The 21,090-nt window shown below is 38.8% G+C and overlaps 1 protein-coding gene across 5 annotated transcripts in view; it reads left to right on the top strand.

The window, feature by feature from the left end:
• The window catches only part of PCDH11X (protocadherin 11 X-linked), a 491,669-nt gene that overhangs the window by 337,804 nt on the left and 132,775 nt on the right, over window positions 1–21,090 (top strand). For 4 of the 5 annotated variants that reach the window (XM_062627447.1, XM_062627444.1, XM_062627446.1 and 1 more), the window contains one exon: window positions 15,246–15,444. The exons of the other annotated variant lie outside the window; for it this stretch is intronic. In XM_062627447.1, the coding sequence (XP_062483431.1) occupies window positions 15,246–15,444 (199 nt within the window). The remainder of the gene's footprint in view (window positions 1–15,245; window positions 15,445–21,090) is intronic. 5 annotated transcript variants of the gene reach the window in all.

Genomic DNA, 21,090 nt, shown 5'->3' with positions numbered 1-21,090 from the left:
TTCTCTGCCCAACCTGTAGCTGTGCCTGGGATTGCTCTGACCCAGGTGTAGGACCTTGCACTTGCCATGGTTAAACTTCATGAGGTTGGCATCAGCCCACCTCACAAGCGTGTCGAGGTCCCTCTGGATGGCATTCCTTCCCTCCCGCATATCAACCCAACCACACAGCTTGGTGCCATCGGCAAACTTGCTGAGGGCGCGCTCAATCCCACTGTCCATGTCAGCAACAAAGATGTTGAACAAGACCGGTCCCAACACCGATCCCGGAGGGATGCCTCTCGTTGGGAAAACACACTTCACAAATGAAGTGTGTCTGGGTGCATATACAATAAATGAACCTAAATGTACAGCCGATTAAGGTAAATTCACTGTTACCACTTTCAGTGTTGCTATTTTTTAATACTTAGGTTGTTTATTTGAGAATATCTGCAGCTGTGGCTTTAGCAGTGTGCTCACAAGATGTAAGCTCGGACAAAATCAAACCTTTACTGATGGATGTGTTAGTTTGTGATAGAATGCCTTTTGGCTGATTTTGATTTGAATCGATTTGCCTGTGTTTCTGTTTGATTACCTCTAGGCTGGTAGTAGAAATGTGGGCTTTTCTGTTTGATCCCCCATTAGGCATTTACTGAGGTGCCCTATTGATACATACTACTCACTTCTCTGGCTTCTGCTGAGTGCAGCTCCCTTCCTGCCCAGGTTTGGAATTTGAAAATTAAAAGGAAACATATTTGGAGTGGGCCTGGAGCTGAACAGAGCTCTGGTGTTCTGTTCAAGTTTCAACAATGAATAACAATAAACAGTTCAGCATTCATTTAATGTGATGAAGCTTCATGAAACTTCTGTCCTGGCTTTCCTGAAGAAGCTCGCTAATGGTGTTCTATAGCAGGGCTTTGGTTAAAGAGAGTTTTCTGGAAAAAATATTATGGTCAGTTTCTGTAGATGTTATTTCTTCTGATATTTGGATACCGCTTGTGTTGATGTTGAGTTACGAGCTCGATGTAGGAAAATCACTGAATACTGCTCTACTGATGTTTCCTTTATGAAGGGAAACTATATTTGAAGAAGTGTCTGCTTTTTCTCTGGACATGTCTGCTTTTGTCAGTGATAGATAACAAGCTGGGACTCAAGATTTAGCTATGTTTTGTATCTTCAAACTGATCACTATTACCATGTCTTAGATTATGAATCTGGATGTTAGTGCAGCTTTTGTCATTCACTTCACCCAGCAGTTACTTGGAGCGAGGTAGGGCTGAGGGAAAAGTCCTTCAGGGAGCTTTGGATGAAGTCTGCCAGAAGTAGGTAATGCGTCTGTCAGGGGTATGGTGGTACTACCTGCAGGCATTTTAAAAGTTTGAGCAGATTGCAAGATTGACTTAAATCCTAAAAGGAACACCCATGCTTCTAATCTAAATTCTGCATTGTGTTGCAGAGCTGGTAAGTTGTTGACGTGACAGATTTCAGGCTCTGTGCTCAGAGCTCCTCCCAAACTATTTTTGTGCAACGAGTGGTAAATGCTGGCAGGAGCACTGCTGTCAATGCAACTTCAGAATGAGAAACAGACATATTTAAAAGTGAAAGCAGATAATGGTAATGACTCAATCTTAAGCCTCATGAACCTGTAGAGCTTTTAAGCAGGAACTTTGCTTGTCAAGGCAGTCGTTTCTTAGCTGTGGATTTCTCAGCTCTAATTTGAAGATTTCCATTAATGAACTTGTCTGTTACTCACAGATGGAATATCTGGCAGAATGAATCTTCTGCAGTCACCAGTTTTTCAGTCTTGTTAGAGCAGATAAGATCAGTATTGTTCTCTCACTTTCTCGCAGAGGTAGATGATGTTGCTAATGGCATTTTTTAATCCATATGGCTCCATTGAAACAGACTGCATTAGCACTCACTTAAGTGAATACCCGCTAGTACTGGCCAAACTAGTCAGAAAACAGTTTTTATTGAGTCACTGTCTTTTGGGTTTGTGGTGTATTTTCCGGCTTTGATACGGTTTTAAGCGATGCTATATGTGCTTGTACTTATGTGCATTATTCTTATAAAATGCACATGCATTTTGTATTTCAGGCAGTCTGTGATAGTTTATTTGAATGTAAATACCTTTTCTCAGTCTAGGACCCCTGATTTCATATTTGGTTTCTGTCATTGAGGTAGCCTAACCTTCAGTCAGAGAAATCAAGCGGGTATAGCCATTTGTGCTTTAGTTTGTTGATTTGTAAAGTATTTTAATAACTGCCTTTTCTGTTCTGTTATTCTAAAACCGAGTTCATCTTTCTAAAGCCCATTCGAGTAAAGAATGATATATATGTGCAAAGTACTATTACACTATAGGCTGTTTTTCAAATTTTCTAGCATGTATTGTCAGTCTGTGGCGGTTATTGTGTATTCGTATTGCTGGGAAAAGGAGATTTACTGAAATGCAAAACCCATGGGGTACAAAAATGCTTAATGTCTACCTAGCAAGTGTAAGAGTGCATCACTGATAAGGAACTTCACCGAGTTATGGTGGAAAGGAGACGCGCTTGTGGAGTGACAGGCAAATTATTGATTGGAGCTGGAGAGTCATCTTCTTGTAGTTGTTGTTTGTCTTCTCTTTCTTCTGAGAGTCCCTGGGGAGCCAGTTGGGAATTAGACTGTAGTCTGTACCAAGAGTGGATTTATAGTCCTTAACTGTGGGGAAAAAGATGGGGTCTATCTTTTGAGGCTGGGATGTAAACGATTACAGAAGGCGAATTTGTTGGCTGGGGTTATGGTGAGCCAGCACAAGGGCATACAACATAAAAGGAAATTATTTCCTCCCAACTAGGGAAATTACTTCCACAGCTGCCTGATCTCTTTCATCACAGACTCAGCATTAGTCATTATTTCTGGTATGAAATAAATGAATGTATCATGGTTCTGAGTCTCAAAGGCAATTCTAGAGATGTAGGTGAGAGAGTGTTGCCCTGGATCCCTTTTGTTTCACTGCTTGTGATGGCATTTAGTGTCTTGCCATTTTGCTGCACAGGCACTGACTGAAATCTGTGCTGATTCTGATTGTGTTCATTTGAGATGTGACAGTACATTTCTCTAGTAAATATATCCCTGTTTGTGCTTCAGCTACCTTCAGCTACCACAGCCCCAGTCTTTTGAACTTCTGGGAAGAGTCAGCTGGTATGCTTCAGGCTGCTTCTTCCCTTCTGGTTTCCCAGTAAACTACTTAGAAACCAAAGCAGCACTGCCAGCCATCTTTCAAACAGTGAGCCAGTATCAACAGTTTAATATTATTCTAGTGAATCTCAGACAAGCAGTGGTTTTTCAGAGAGGGAGTGATTGGTTTTTGTAAGAAATTACTTTGTTTTCAACACACTAGAATGAGATCAAAGTCACTTTAGTTTGTGTTCTGTGCAAAGGTCTGAATCCAGTGTGCTGGAAGTGAAACTTCATCTCCTTGTAGCTTTGTTTTCCCCCTTGCAAATACCACGTTTATGTGTTTTCTTTGTTATGTGTTTCAAAATGTTTAAATGTCTTATACATTGGAGTTAGTATTTCTATTGCTACCCAGCTTCTGCATAAAGGGAATTTTAAGCAGGGTGGGCAATTAAGTGTACGGGTAGCTACATATATTTTTGATTCCTCAACACCATATAAAACTGCCAGGAGACTGTAGAATTCACTCCATTAAAGGCAGTTGCCGAAGTTCATGACGTGCCTCGGTTTCTGGCTACTAATGAAAACGCATTTCAGTCTGTTGAAATGGAAGCTGTTTAACAATAAGCATTTACCTTCCTCTAATTCTTCACCAAGAACCAATACAATTTTAAATAAAGCAGGATTCTTTTTTAGATGGTGATTAGTCCCTGGTGTAAAGAAGGGTCCTGAAAGTGTTTAATTAGGCAACAACAAAAATCACAAAATGAGCAAAGCTGATGCTGTAGATATCTGATGATCATACTGCGATATAATTGAAGTAGAGAAGCCTGTTGCTTCTAATAGTTTAAGTGCCCTGCACACGCTCTGCATGCACTGAGTACAATAAAATGTTCTATCACACATTCTCTTCATCATACCCAATATATGATCCATGCTCCTGCAGTAATAGCAGGGATAATTAATTCTGGCTTAAGTATTTAGAAAATTATTAAGTGCTGCAATTACAGGCTTTTCAAATGGCAGTATTTAGAAGCAAGAAGCTATTCTCTGTGCTCCCCCCCCTCCCATATCTGAGTGCACTGAAAATCTTCGTCAAAATAAGGAAAAAGCCCCTGCAGGAGTGCATCTTAATGTAGTATTAATTGGGTAAAGGAAGACCATAGCTTCGCAACACAGAGGGTGCATTTGGAGCAGGACAAATAGTCTGAAATACAAGTTTGATGAATTCCCTTCATCTTGGTGCTGTGGTTGCAGCAGCACTTTCGTTTATATTGATCTGAACGGCATGAAAATTTTCTTTCATCTGTCATTTACATTCATTTTACCTCTTGCAATTGCCTCTGCCAGCTTACATGCTTGTTTTCTGGTGAATCTATTAATAAGATTTCCAGTACATCAAAAGAATTTCTTTTGTGCCAAGGTAGAATATAGTGCACCTGGTGTAGGAGGGTTCCTGCCTTCAGTTTTACCTACTGAAATTTATTAATAAGTTCTGTGAAGTAAAACAAAAATAAATGAAAAGAATAATGCTAATTGCATGCTATAGATTTTCCTCCATTGCTTACTCATTTAGTTGGTGACTTGCAGAATAGAATACTTACACCATAGCTTTCTTCTGATTGCAGCATGCCTCCCGAATTGACAAAAATAGGACCAAAGGTCAAATTAATTAAAAGCAGTAGGAGAAAGAACATAATTAATGCTGCAAGTTTATATTTATGCATTTTGCCTGGAAAATGTGTGAAGTGCTTTTTGTTTTGTGCAAAGCACAGATGCTGTATGCCAATGAAAATAAAAAAAAAACACTAAGAAATATCTTAAGGAGCATGATTTGAAGTCTTTAGTCAGGAAATTTTATGCATAACGATGATTTTGGGATGAGCAACCAGAGCAGTTGCCATGGGTATTTGATAGTGTAACTGATACAGGAATGCAAGTCTGTGCATGTGCCTGTAACCATGTGTGGAAGATACCTGTGCCCATTGTGTCTCCCTGTTGCCCCTATGATGTGTGCCAGCTCTCCTAACATTGTTATTACCCTTACACACACACATTTTTCCTGCTGGTTTATTTCAAAGATCTTCCCTGTTTTTCAGATATCTACAGCAATTTGCCTTCTCCTGAGCAATAAGAATACAGTGTAGACCTAAAGCCTTGCATTTGTTCTTTCCTGACTGCATGTTACAAGGGATTTCTGCACTGTCACGCTTTTCTGGATCAACTAGAGCAAGTAGTTGCCTTTCGTGGTCATCTCCTGGGTGTCAGAGTTGCAGAAGCATTGCAGTTTTAGAGGTTGCGAGTTCAGTGTGACTTGTATGGAGAATAATATTTATTTCTGATTTAACAGAGCTTTATATGAAATTTGAATAAACCTGAACTAAAGATGGTAGCAGTGTTAATCTGTGTGGCAAGTGAAAGAATGCACTTATGGAGTTGCAGAACTGGCCTCCGCTGTGCCTTTGGTCTTCCCACCCCAGCCCTTTTTATTTCTGAGCTCTCTGGGACACTTCTACTCAGGCATCTTTCCAAAGATGCAGGGACTTGGCTTGGGATTGACATTGTTTAGTGGTGGACTTGGCAGACTTGGGGTAATGGTTAAACTTAAAGGTCTTTTCTAACCTAGTTGATTCCATGATTTATGAGAATGCAGTAATGTTATTTTGGGGTTTATACAGTAAACGGCTGGGACTAAGTTGCTTTTAATCAAGACATTGGTATGCTCGTGCTGGTGGCAGAGGCACCTGGTGGTCTGTGTGGGCTACGCAGTGGCAGTCCCATGAGGAAGAGCTTGGCTTCAGGGCTCCCTCCAGATGCCTAGTCCTCACTTCTGCTGGCTTAAGTACAATTTCCCCTTGATGCTTTATGTATTTTTGCATTAGTACCTTTCTCTTGACTCTTTGAGTTACAAAGTAAACAACTTCTGTCTCAGTTTCTACTTACTGTGCATGGCTTGAGTTCATTTGTTTTCTCACCACAATAACTTTGTCAGGCAAGCAACCCAAGGTCACAGGGCTGCGCTTTATAAAGCCAGGTCCCTGCTGCCAGACACCTGAATCTCACAGCAGTGGGCCTTAGCTTACGGTGGCGCTCTCATTGTGCTTTCAGAGCACAAACCCTCCATCTGTGGGTTGTGGCTGGGTTGTGATTGGGACAGCTGCAGGTGCATGGGGCTGACTGCAGGCTAGTCGGGGGCTCTTGGTGTTACGGAGCAGCTCTCAGCTTGATGTGAGAGAGAGCAACTTCCTTCCAACATCAGCTGGAGTCCCTCAGTTCCCCTTGCCCAGAACTGCATGATTTCCTTATGCAAACTAACATATGCTGCATTAATTAAGTAATTCGTATTGTATATTTTCCTCTGTAAAGAAAGATGAGTAAGTAATCTTAATAGTCTTAAAGAATGGCTGCACTAAATATGGAAATAAGCCAGAAAGATTTGAGGAACAAAGGAAGGCTAATGGCTCTATATTTTGCCTTACTCAAATTACACAAGTGGTGAATGCTGAAAGACAACGATGTATTCTGATTATATGAAAGGACAATTGCAGAGACATCACTCTGTAGGAGTGAAGGATGGTATCAGTGATACAATACAGCACTTCAATTTGTAGAATTTTTCCCATTTACAAATAAGTATTTCAGATACTCATTTAAGAACGCATTAGTAGTATGTAGCTCAACTCACTTTAATAATTTTGAATATGTCATGCATTCTACTGTAAATAACAGCTAAAAACTTATTCATTACCACCCTGATAGTATAAGCTATGAAAACAGGGATTTCTTCTTAGGGAAATACTGCAGGAATCCTGCTGCTTTACTGTGTCATGGTGTAGGAAGGGCTGGCTACTCCCTGTGGGGCCGGAGCAAAGAGTTTTTGAGGGCTACTGTGAATGATACCAAAATTAGTGAAAATGTAGTTTAGAAACCTTCGGATCCAAAAGTATTGTGGGGTGTTTTTTTTTTTCTAGAAGAAGTTGAGGAAGTCTGCCTTTATTTATTTCTCTTAATTCAAGAGCTACCTCAACCTCTTCACGTTCTAAGCTTAGAGTGCAGACTTCCTCTCCGCCCTAATTTGAGAACCTTATTTTTAACCATAACAACATGAATTCACATTCAGCAGCTACATATATCAATATGAAACATAAGGTTATTCCATGTCGTTCCACTCTGATATCCTACCCACACCTGCAGGAAAAAGTTCTGTGGAGACAAGGTTTATTTTATAGGGTAAAATAAAACTGAAGTGATAACACAACTACTTGTGCTATAATATTTAAGAATACTCCTTGAATAAGTCTTATTAAAAGTATGTGTCTTGTGTTTTTTTTCTGGCTTCAGTACACTTTCAACCCAAGGAACCAAAGTTAGACGAAAGACTCTTCTTCTGGGAAGCACTGATAAGAATAGCTCCATTGGTTAGAAATGATGAAGGCACATTTTGAAGCCTCTTCAAGTGAATACTTGTGATGGCTTGTGAAGTTATACGCATGTGCATTGCTTCAGAAAAAAATTGACCTTTACAAGAAAAACTGAATAGAAAAAAAATTGCAAATGGAAATTGAATCAGGTTCTTGAGATTTCTTCCAGGTCTCTGTAGCGATAATAACCTCATCATGCTTGTACTTAATGGCTTAGCCTTGACTGCTATGGTGCAAAAGTAGGGGCTGGAGATCAGTGAGTTATTCATTGGAAAAAAACATTTATTATTCTATAAATCTATACATTACTCATGAAGAAAGATGAAATCTATTTATCTGAGCCACAAGTGAAATGTGTAAATTAACAGAATGAAATTAGAGCTAGGGTGCTATCTTACATGTATGAAAGTATAAATTCTACTCTAGTTCAGTATTAACACAAAGAAAACACTAGGTAAGCAATAGTGTTGCTTTTAAAAGAAACATTCACAACGGTAATAATACCCAATCAATATTTTTGCTAAAAAAGATCCATGCTGTTGGGCCAGCAGTCAGAAGTGGTGTCAAATATTACCAAAATGTTTCTATATTATTGTTTATTATGATGTTCTTTTAACTAAAATGGCTTTGCTATCAGAAATCAGGCATTTGAGATAATAACATCAAAGATGATAACCTGGAAAGTCAATAATATATTAAAAAAAACCAGAATTGATACTTTCCTATTTCTCAGCCTTAGCAAGAGCACAGCCATAGTGCAACTTTCAAGTGTAATTTTTATTTAATCACATGTCAAATTGAAGGCTTACATGAATTAAACTTTAAAAAGCATGCTTTCAGCTTTCATTTTGACATCTAGCATACAATAACTGCCTTTCAAAAGCGAAATAAAATGTTTGACGTGCTTTAAATGTTATTTTCAGGTTTATTTGCTTTTTATTTCAGTTCTTTTGTTGTTATTTCAGGAAGCTCAGAAAATACAATTTAATTGTTAAATGTTGCTGGAAAATGTCATATGAGGTACACCCTTTGGTACAGTGAGGATTAGAGTCTGCAAATAAATACCCATTGAGGCTGTTAATCAGAAATTTGTGAAGTTGCAGGTTTATAATGTTTTTGATCAGCGATGATTTGGCTAGCGAGTTTGTTCTGTGACCACTGGGCCACAGGAGGAAGGTGGGAGTATCAGCTTTGCTTCTAGTAACTTTGGTGAAAAATGGCATCAGTGAAAAGCAGCTTCTTAAAGCGGGTGGTGTTAAAACAATTTTCAGCTGCTTGCCCACCTGGAAGAGGGTTTCATAGAATTACCTTTTTGCAATAGCCAATAGCTGAAATAGATGACATTTTGCTTATCAGTAAGGTGCAGTTTCTTTACATGCCTGCAAGAAATGCCTGTAGAGCTATGTAAGTGTAATTCTAAAAAGGCACCCTGAGCAAGTGAGCGTGGCAGAATTACAAGATAGTCTTGCAAGATTATTTCTCATCACTTGAGCCAATTCTTTGTGTGAGTGAATCCAACTACAAGATCTGTCAATTTTAAGTAATTTCCATTTGAGCAGGTAAAGAGGCTCTGTCTGTTCCCTGATGTTGTGGAGGTAGTACTTCTTTCATTGAAAAACTACAAATAGGTCTAGGATAATCATCCACATTGAATTTGCAGTTGTCTGGGCAGTCAACCAAGCTTATACTTGCTTTTTTGAAATTAATTGATTATGCTTCCTTCATCTAAATAAATTAATAAAGTGGGAGGAGTTATTTAAATCAGTAATAAATGGAAGCCTAGAATTACTTGCTTATACTACTATGAAACAGTTAGATTGTTAATCACAGTGAGGAAAAGTAAAGTTAGTTATCAAAGCTTTCTCTTCATGTATTTTCCATTAGTAATTATTGAGGATTTAAGATACCAGTTATTAATGTTAGTCTTATTAAATCAGTAGGACTAGATATATTTGTGGTAAGAGTGTAAAAGAGTTGTATTGCATTTTTGAGCTTTTCTATAGCTGAAAATGTAATGTTTTGTCAATATTTAAAAAGGCAAATATGGTAAACTGGAAAACCAGTAGGTCTCTTTGATTTGACAAGCATAGAAAATCAGAAGCTGAAAGGGATGCAATCAGTAAAGATAAGACAGTAGGTGATTCTGCTGAACTTGTTCAGTAAATAGAAGGGCTTGTTCAACAAGCTTGATCTGTATGAGACGACAGTTGATGTATTGACAGTAGTTGAGAATGTTATTTTTCGTGTGAGATAGGGAAAATGTTTTTAATGTCCATTGAGCTTGGACTTTGGAAATCTGAGTAAAAAAGAGTAATAAGCTACATTTATGCATTTTGTTATCAAGATGACAGAGTAACATCTTAGATTTAATGTTCTGAGTTTGTGGCAGGTACACCCGCCCAGACCAAAGCCCTCCAAAGCTTCCCCCCCCAGACAGACGCCTATGATAGCTCCTGCATGCGCAGCTCTTGTCCCCCCACATGGTGGCGCTGGTGGGTGCAAGGGCAGGAGGCTGGGTCCTGAGCCAATGGGGGGCTACGTGACCGTATGGGGCCACGGCTCATACCCGACTTGGGTGTAAAAAGATCCCCTCAGGGCACCATTTGGAGTCGGGCCTCGTTGGAGCAGTGGTCTGCAGCTGGGAACAGTCCCCTCGGGTCAGGACGTTGTCCAAGGGAACTCCTGAGGTTCAGAGGTGTTCCCTTTCAGGTGAAATAAAGTGATTAGTGAGTGATTGTGCACTTTGGGTCATTGGCTATAAAGATTCAGAGCCAGCAGTGTAGTGATGAATCCATGTGACATCCCAAGTCTGGAGTTTGTGTTGGTGGAGCTTTAATTGAGTTTGAGGAGCACATTTCATTTAGCCTCAGCTGCTGGGACAGCACTGCAATAAGTATGTGAAATACACACTTATAAAACAATTGGTAGAACCTATTTGGGCCATAATAATTGTGCTATACTCTACTAAGTCTAGGGAAAGGGAAAATGAAAATACTGGCTTGTCTTTCTGGAGTTTCATCATGTTTTCCATTGGACTTGTAGTTGGATCCTATCGAGCAATTTGATTTTGTGTTATTCTGAGAACTTTACATGAATAGTAGCTGGGTCCAGTGTGTCTCAATCAAAACGTATGGAACAGAAGATTGTTGTTTTGGAACAAAAGGTGACAGTTGAGTATAAAAAGATTTGAACTGGAAATCATAGTTTGGTTAAGGATTTTCTTTAACAACTGAAAAGTACCGATCGTAACTGGAGATAGTTGTCTGGATATTTAAAGCATGCATTTTATGCCTTCCTGGCATTTGAAAGACATAAGCAACTGAGAAATAAATATTAATAGCAACTTAGCAAATATTTTTTACTACTCCTTCATTCACTGGCTGCTAACAGTGGAAAATGAAACTGTTGAAGTAATCCTGTTCTTTTACTTCTGTGCTGTCTTACAGCATCTCCTAAATAAGGCCTGTTTAAAATCAGAATTATCATCTAAATAATATAATTAATTCAACATAAATTAAACAGTAATGTTTTTTCTTTATGATCTCCTTTTAAAAGAGTATTAATTTGCTTCAGTGAATGAAGATAATAAGGTTAATAGTTTAATGTTCCTCAGTTGATATCTGCTGCTTTTTCTATTACCTTTTTTTTGGTTTTGATTATAAATTGGCTAACCCCTGGTGTATAATTCCAGAAATCATCCCTTCAGTGTATCCAAAGCTATTTACTTAGACTCATCTTTTATTATTCCCACTGCCACAGTCTAATTATTGTAGTGAAAGATTGAACACAGAATAGTTTGGGGCTTTGATCAGTCTTCATATAAATTTCAATAATGAGAGTAAAAGGTTTGCGGTTTTCGGAGATAATTTGATCCCTCCAGACACAGACTGCCTTTGCAAAATGCAGTGAATGCCGTACGAGACCTCTGACAGGATTTGTGTCTGGGCTCGTGACATCTCTGGGAGCAAAATTCTTTTTCCCTACCAATAAAGAGTAATTTAATATTGTTACATTTGTCAGAGAAACTGTACATTTTTCCTTACATTTTCACTTCATTTTCCCCTATCAGTCTAATTGTCTGCATTACAAATTCCTGCATCAGCATTTTCAGGACGCACTACGAATCCATAATCCTGGACTTCTCTCTTTTCAAAAAATATACTTACTGTCTGTCAAATAAATAAAACAAACCATAATCCTTGTTATTCTCTTAGTATCAGTGCTAACTCCCTTTGGAGATAAAGAGAAAGGAGCTGGAGTCTGAGGATATTTTATAATCTTATAAATTGAAATTTAAATGCCTCAAGGAGGAAATTTCCAAAATAATTGTGACAGAAGATAAGTCCCAGCTTTTGGCAAAATTTCATTGGAATTACTTGTTCCAGATCACTGTCTGATGCTGCCTGAATTAAGAAAATGGCAGCACTGCCATGCAGAGAAATAGCTGGGGCTTTTTCATCTTGATAAATTCTTCCCAAAGAGCTCTGTCATCAGCAGTATCAGGTGTGGCATACTCAGGAACACTGTCAAATTAAAATCATGAGCCTTTACCTGATGCCAGTTTATTTTATATTGGCTGTTTTTTTATCTTTTGGATAATAACATCTCAATTTATGGAACTAAATATTTACATTTTTTTACTGTATGTGAGAGTTAGCTAAAATTTGGTTGTTCAGATTGTTTTTCTTTTGCAGGGGGCGTGGGGGTGCTTTTTGTTCTTCTCACTGGGCCAGGCAGTCTAAAAAAGGCCTTGATATCTTTCTGGTCTCCTTTACTGTCACCTGCTTAAGAACTTCTGCTGTAGTTTGATGCCAGACCATGAAATGAAAGATTCACTTGTTTACACTTGGTGCATCCCAGCCATATGTAATAGTAACCATTGTGTTCCCAGCCTAATCCCGGTATCTTACACTAGAACTTGGGCCAATAACATTTTAAGAATATTTTATTTTTAAGGCTCACTAGTAGCTTAGGGATGAGAAAACACAACCCAGCATGAGTACCAAACAGCACATGTGCAACATAGACAGCATGAAGGCAATGTAAACCTCACAAAATACACAGAGGTTTTACAAACAGTTTGTGCAATAAAGGTTGATTTTTCATAGATACTGTGAATATCAGGCTCATTTAAAGACCAAAGTAGTAATATATTCTGTTTCCACATGCTGCAGCTACACATCTATGCAGTTCTGTATGCAGGGAGCAAATCAGTAACATTGCAGGAATATTTTCACTGGATCAACTCCACAAAACTTTAATTATTTAGACTTTCAGATTAAAGTCAACTGAGACTGCTGGTAAGAACAGGGCTCCGAGGGGCAGTTGACAGTTAAAAGGTAGAAGAGGATAAGTCATACTAGTAATTTCTGTACATCCTCCTGTTCTTTGGACTGTGCAGAGACACTCCATATATCTCTGTCTGTGGTGGGAAAAGGATAAGAGAGATGATGGAGGAGCAGAACCACTGCCCCAGCCAGCCTTCCAGGTTGCCCTGGGAGCAGCTGCAGATAACATTCTTCTGGTGACATCACAAATGCATGGAGGAATGTGGGGGAGTTAGCTGGGAATCTTTGCTGTCTGAACTTTTCTCCAGTGGGCTGTAAGGCTTCTCCTGCAGTGACAGGAGGGAGGTCTTCTCCCCTTCCATCCTGTGTGATGGCAAGTCATTCTGCATTCAGGTTTTCCGAGCTCAGCTGATGGCTTGGCTTGATCTGCTCCAATTTTTCTTAAAGATCTGGCAAATGAGAGAGGGTCTGAAATCTGCAGATTTGGTAAACAGGAAAGCAGGAGCTTGAAGGCAAATGTACTTGATGATAAACAGATGAAATCATCTGGAAAAAATAGAAAGGCATGAAGAATGAATGCAACGGGCTGCACTTCAGCTCCAGCAATCAATGGTGATAACCAGAAAGTGGACAACCAGCAAAAGGTCATTAGAAAAGGAGATGGGCATTATAGTGGTTGGCAAAGAAAATGTGTTATGGTGCCATGAAAAAGGCAAAGTAGTAGTGGAGCCTGCAGGAGATGTGAAATGATCCTTCTGCTCTACTCCACTCTTTGAAGATCTCAGCTGAAGCTCTGTAACAAGTTTTGAGCTGTGCACAGGCAGGCATGTGTGAGTATGTGTGCAGGGAGGGAGCAGTAAGATATATCAGAAGGCACATAGCAGATTAAAATAATCAGGTCTGTTTATTCTGAAGAAGACTAAAGTGCCAAATGCCAGAAAGATGAGTGGGAATAACCAGACCATGATGGATGGGACTGAAGAAGTGATTTATTTTGTAACAAGAAAGAGGCAGGTTAGACATCAGAAGAAAACTTCTCCATTAGCAGTGGTGAAGCGCTAGAACAGCTTTTCTGGGAAAGCCATGAATTTCTTACTGCTAGCTTCTAAGGGTTTTCACTCACATCTGTCAGGAATTGCACATGTAAAGTTGATCTTGCCATTTTCTTGGCTGTACCACACTGTACAGCAGCTGTCTGTGGGCATATGTAATAACGTCACAGTGATGAAAAGGGATTTTAAAAAGTAGAGGAACTTCACTTCTTAGCAAAAATGTAATATAAGCAATGGAGTTCAACACCATCACCTATAGGAACCAAATATCTAGGGACCTCTGACAACATCTGCTCTGTTATAAACACTATATATACTTCTTTTTGCATAATTGCATCAAAAATCTGATCTCCAGCTTTTACTAATCCCAGGAGTTCTGGAGCTGGAAAGTTTTGCATTGCCTTTCAAATGGAATTTTGTGTAACATCAAGCTAAGAACATCTTGAATTGTTATTTTGGTTTTTTTTTGAATCTTCATGTTTCTAAAACACATGGAAATAAGACACATGGAAATGAGCAGGGGAGCTGCTTATTTTTATTTTTTTTTCCATATTTTCATTTAATACTGGGAGAGATACACATTTCAGTTATTCAACTCCTAAATCACAGAGTCACTTCGGTGATGAAAATGCCATCCGATCCCTGAGACATCAGGTTCTTCCTTTCACCTGGCGCTTCCTTCCACAGCAGTGCTGTGACACTTTACCTCCTCAGCTCTCTCTGTTTTCCAGCTTCCAGCCTTTTTATAGTTGATGCACAGGTCTATGGTGTAACAGAAATCAAAGGGGTTGTAATGAAATATCTGAAGGAGAGTAGTGGAATCTACTTTTAAACCATTGGTTTAATGCCTGTGCAAATTAAAATTGTTTGCAATGCATAAGGCTTGTTATTGTTTGTTCTTTCTTCTAGCTTAGAAGAATTCAGCGTTAGAAGTGTGTCGCATTTTTTAGGCCCAAAAGTGTGGAGCAGCTTTTAATGGGAAAGAAAATGGTTTTTGAAAACTAGAAATCTGAGCAGTGAAATAAATTGAGCCTCAAAAAGTGATTGAAATCTCAGAGTCAGGATACAAAAGGCATCCAAAGACTTATGAAGTCTGACAGAGTCTGTTTAGTTTGAGGTGTCTTTCATTTTGCATCAGGGCTTACATTTTTAAAAACCAGAAGAAAGCATTGCTGTCAGGTGGAGCGGGTTTGAAAGCAGGCTGCTGCTCATGAAAGCCTGAAATTGTGCACAACTCCAGATAATGCGTCTTCAGCAGATAACTGAAATAATACATTTCCTAAATTGGTTGCATTAAGCAATTACTGATACTGTAGTGGAAACCATATAATTTTCTTCCTTCCTTGTAGCCTCAGCGCCGTGTCACATTTCACCTACCAGATGGCTCCCAGGAAAGCTGCAGTGACAGTGGGCTTGGAGACCACGAACCCACGAGCGGTGCTAGCACATCGCACCCTCTGCCCCTCGGCTTCCCCCAGGAGGAGTATTACGAGCAAGCTTCACCCAACAGCCGGACAGAAGGAGATGGCAACTCAGACCCGGAGTCTAGTAAGTGATGAACTCTGGTCATCTCAGTTGTTAAATCATTTGAGTATCAAAAGTGGGCTTCTCGTTCAAGCAATTATTAAAGCCATTGATTTGAATACGGCCAAGGACACCCCATATTTCTAAAAATGTGAAGTCTGACCACTGAAAGTAAAACACTCTTGAGCTGTACAGAGTTTATGGATAACCTGGTATTTTTATAGATCTGCTGTGCTATACACAGAGGAGCTTTCTGATGAGGTTAACACTGTTGACCTTACAGTCATAAATACTGTGCTGAGAGACTTTATGCTTTTTAATGTGTTTCCCTACCCAACGCTACTGCACGCTGTAGCTTGTTTTAACGGAAAGGACTTCTGGATGATGAGTAGGTCTGTAACCACACTGCAGTCTCCAGAAATGAGGTTTTCTTGATTTCTCTTTTGAGAGCAGCTATGGCATGTAGTAATAATAATCTCCAAAAACTTTGTCATCTAGTTTCTGCAGTTATCACTGGCTTCTCATGACATTGAAAACAGCGAAGCAAAATCAATATGAGCTCAGGACCATGCTAAAGCTATGGATACTGGCTGGTTTTGCTTTCCCTACTGTGATGTGACAGCCAGTTGGAGACTCCGCTGTACTTTAGTTAACTGTTAATTGCCCAGGGGCTCTTTATCTGGATTAAATTGAACTGTGCCATTGATGAAGAGATACCTGAATGTGTGAAAGCCTCTAAGGGCTTGTTAGCAGGCTATTAAGTGATGTGAAAATACATCTGTTCTGGGCAAAACTTGGCCCGAAAGGTGTATTTCAGCTGCTTTAGTGTGTCATGATGAATGAATTAGTAAGTCCTATGCACTTGAAATAGCTCTGGGTGAGAAGGTACTTACATCTTTGCACTGGCATCCAGCAGAGAACATTACCTCTGACTGGTAATGGCTGACACATTCAGCCTGGCTATTGAAAATCACCTTGCTGCCTTTGCCTTGTGCTGCCTGAGACTGGAGTCTTGAGGGTCTTGTCTGCAGGGATGAGGTCCATTCTCTCTTTTTCTTGAAGTTCAAAAGCTATTAACTGGGGAGCCTCAGTTTCAGACTGTCAAAAATTGTAGTTACGGTTCCTGAAATAATGCCAGAATGTTGCTGGTTTTTTTCTGAGCTGATAGACAGCTGACAAGAGCCATCAGAGGGTTTGGATGTTGGGTTAAAAACACTATTCATTGTTTGCTTTTGTTTGTGTATATATATTCAAGGCTGTATTATACCCTTAAGAACAGTCTAGGCAGTCAAACTGAATTCTTTACACAATGACACTCTAAAGGGCTACAGACATACCCCAAACAAAGAAAATATCAAGTTATATATGTCTCATTTTCTGCTTTCGCTATGCATACTCATGATCTGAACTTGTTTGCCAGCTCTCTTTTGTTATCTGTAACTCTGATATTTATGCCTTGCTGACATGAGCATGATGTACATCAAATGAGCATTTGGGTCCTCTCATGCAGAAAGCATGGGACAGGACCTGGTATGAGGAGTTATTAAAACAGACCTGTGAATCCTGACTTGGCTTTACAAATAGGCTCAGTGCTTTTTGAGCTCAGTTTTTGCAATTTCAGAACTATGGATGATGACTCTTCTAGAATGTTGCCCTAAAAGCAATACAGCTGTGACATCTGAATATCATTGACACATAACACTGTGGAGAATAAGCAGATGTCTGATGTCTTTTCAAGTGTGAAGCTGAAAAAGTTTCATCACCTGTCTTAATTACCTGCCAGTTCAGTTTTAAACCCGACATCACAGTTCAATTAGCATTTATGTTATGTGAAGATTTTTTGCTGTTCTAACTTGTATCTTATTGAAACAGTTTAATTGACACAATACGGTGTGATGCTTACAGTGTGGAGAGCGCAGTTTGCAGTCCTTTTTGGTGTTTTATGCTTATATTAATGGCAGCATCTAGTGGCAGAAAAAGAACAGATATAAATAGATGTTGGTATATGCTCTTATACATCTAAATAAAAAAGAGGGGGAAGACCCACAGCATATTTTTATTCAGTATACTGCTGCAAAGTGACCTTTTGTAGGTAAGGTACCGATGTATCTTGCGTGCTGATATGATACCATTCAGCCTGAGCTTCATTTTGTTCATTTGTGCATGCATGACACAGTTAATAGTGAAAACCATTCTGAATTGGTAGTTTTCTCTACAGACATGCTGCTAGTTCTTTGATTGTTGCTTTTTTCATCTAATTTGGAGTGGCATGATATATTCAAAGTATCTTTATTTTTGTTTCATGGACAAAAATGTTAATGTGAAAAGAGAAAGAAATATATGGTCAGATAATCTGAGTAGAATTCGTATAACAGAATAAGCGTGGCCTTCATTGTCTTTCAAGATCTTTAATTTCAGACCTGTCTTAATCTGAAACTTTGTCTAAAGCGTTAAGACTGATTAATCATCTGATGGTAATTTAGTTCAAATTTGCCTACCAAGGAGACATAGAGTTAGCCTGAAACAACTTCAGTAACATCTATAAGCCTACTAAGATGTTAAGTAGCTTGTGAAAACTGATGACAGATGCCACGTCACTCAGAGATATATTCAAGTGTTTTCTCCCTTTTTTTTCCTAAATATAGTTCTTTTGTTTTCTTTGTTTCTCTAATAGTGGAAATTATTGTATTTTGGAAACTTTCCATTTATTAACAATAGAAAAGTATGTATTACACAACACTGCAAAAGATGACCACGACTTAAAATAAAAAAATCTGAGAAATGGTGGTGAGGGGAACCCTTACAAATTCATATAGGAATTTAGGAGTGAAGCAAGGGGGAAAGAATAACTGTAAAAGCATTATGGCTAGAAAAGTATGAGCAATTTCTATGCACACCTTTAAAATTAGTTGACTATACTAATTAAAATTAGAAATAGGCTATTTAAATGATTTGTCTTCTCTTACTTTAGTTGTCTTCTCAAAAAAAGCATAATGTGCAGTGTGGTAGGTGCATCATAAGGAAGAGATGCCAATAAGCTGTCACACTAAGTAAATACTAATATAAAAATGTATGTAGGTTTGTAGAGAACATTATCCTTAAGTAACAGCACTAATGTGTGTGGCATTCATATATTTTCTGTTCATAAATTGCTCAAGCTAATAAGGATGCTCCAGTAATTCCCTATGCTAAGGATTCATAGTGGCTGTAAGCAGTAAGGTTGACGAAAGGGAGTAGAAAGGTAAATGTTATGCTTGGTTATTTAATTCATGTGACATATTAATGACAAATGTTCATGCTTCACCTGCTTTTATAGCCTTATCAAAATAATCTGTTGGTTGTTTTTTTTTTTCCCTCTAGAGAATAAATCTATTTTTCTTACTTATTTGGAGGAGGTGGAGTATGCCCAGTTCACCTAAGAAATTGGGCAGAGTAAGAGGAATATGATTGCAACTTAGGGGAAAGCAAAAACAACAAAAACCCCAAACAAACAAAAAAAGCCAAACAGAAACCCAGAAATCTGAAATTAAATAATTTTAATTATGTTGTATAAATAAAGTGAAAGTATCAACAAAGCTGTTTGAAACTTAAAGGAGTGGTTAATGAGGCAAAACACACTGAGATGCCAGGTGTTTGAAGAGGAGAAAGCTGGCATCTTAAGGAAAGGGAGTCTCCATAAGGATATTTAACATGAATTAGTGGGTAATAAGCAAAGAAAGTTGTCTTGAACATCAGAAGGTGTAGAACTAAGGAAGGAATGCCAAAAGACGAGCTGATAGGAACTGTAATTTCATGGTTGCTCTGAGCTGGTGTTGCTAGAGGCATCTATGGCTGCTTGTTTGGATCTCCTAATCGCTCTTTCTCCTGTGGCAGCACAAGCAATTGTAGAGCTGCTTGGATGAACTGGATAGAAAAATTCATCTGGGTTCAACCTGATCTAAGGGAGAAAAGGTTATTTGTAAACAAATCATTTCCCCAGTTCTATTTGTTACATGGTACACGACTTGTGGACAGCAAATGAGGGAAAGAGGAGCTGGTGCAAAGCTTATGCCGGCTTTAAGTGATCATCAGACTTCAAGAGAGTTAGTCTTAAGAAGAATTAAGGCTCTAATCTATGGTATTTGGGCACATAAGAAGGAGGTTTGCAGCAAGGATGACATCTGTTCATGATTAAAGATAGCATATTTCTTCTCCAAAATTAAAAGAACACTTTCACCTTGCCTTAATTTTTGATAAGGATGATGTTGATGAGAGCAAAGACAGGCTGATGAAGAATGATGATAATGGAAGTAAAAGTCAGAGTAGGTTCAGTGCATTCATGTGGAGGAGAGGAGATAATCTTCCTCCCAGGATATCAAAACTGATAGTGTTTTCCTTATTTTTCTGTAATTCTAAGAGACGAGGTGTCAAGGAAAAAGAAGTACTCAGGATTTGCCACTGGAAAACATTTACCAGAAAGATAGATACATTCAAAGATAAAACTACAAATGTATCATAGGCTTCGCAAGAATAGTACTAGATTACCTTTATTATCTCACTTCAATGACATGTATTTTTCATATTGGGTAATACGTGTATAGTTAGTCTATATAGATTTAAGAACTAATAACTATTATTATGACATTAAGGTGGAGCATTAGGAATTAAGAAGGAAAAGACAGATTAATACAGGAATGGAAAGATCTTCATCATTATCTTCATTAATGAGTTTGGCATTAAAAGCAGGAACGTGTCAATGAAATATTCTGCTATCTCAAAGCCAAGCATCACCGAAAATAGAGGAGGAGGTGTGTATGACACAAGAACTGGATTTTGTTAAGGATTTGGAGTAATAGCAGCGGGATGAAATCTAATAGTTGGGAGTCTTTCTTATAGGAATGGGTGTAGCTAGTATATAAATCACCAGCTGAAAATGACATAAAGAAAAAAAACAACTGAGTATTACAAAGATAAACCATAAATCACCAGTACCTAATGTGATTGTGGAAAAATCCTGGGTTACTCCTAGTACAGGAGTAAAAAAAAAGAGGAAAAAAAACCCAAGACACTGATGATACCACAACTAGCCTATTACAAATAGTGTTGGCTTCCCACATTAGAGGAAGGTGAACTCATGGGAGTACCAGGCATAAAGAAATATTATTAATAACAAGGGAATGGAATGCCTGCATACAGAATAAGGAATTAATATTGGCTTGTTAAACTGCAAGGTAAAAGCTGGCTGGGGATTAGGACTGCTCTCAAGTAAGAGCAGAGAATGGGGGCCAACATGAAGTACTGGGTTGCTTCACAAGCAAACGAACTGGTGCTGTCTGTAAAGTAGCCGAGGCCAGAAATTTGGGGATTTCAAACAAGGTCAGTGAGGAAGCATATAAGCAGGCAATGAGACTGCTATCTGGTTTGAAAAAGAAACTTGATAAATTTATGAGAGGGTAAATAAATTGCCCTCTGTAATAGAAGCAAATCTAGTCTGTGATCTGAGAGGTCCCTTTTCTGTCTTGGTAATATAAATGCTGGCAGTGAGGATGTTTGCCGAGTTTCAGTGCTGTGTTAGCCCTTGACTTCCAGTTCCAGCCCCTGCCTGGACACTGGGCTGGCTGCATCACCCAGCCAGGAGCTTCGCTCTGCTGCTGCTGATCGCTGGTGCTGGCTGGGAGTCACACTGGCAGC

The sequence above is a fragment of the Pezoporus occidentalis genome, unplaced genomic scaffold (genome assembly GCF_034315485.1).
Source record: "Pezoporus occidentalis ecotype Australia unplaced genomic scaffold, CSIRO_AGI_Poc_V1 ctg30, whole genome shotgun sequence".
NCBI classification, from domain to species: domain Eukaryota; kingdom Metazoa; phylum Chordata; class Aves; order Psittaciformes; family Psittacidae; genus Pezoporus; species Pezoporus occidentalis.
The sequence above is the reverse complement of the archived record's forward strand: the minus strand, read 5'-3'. Positions and strand labels throughout refer to the sequence as shown.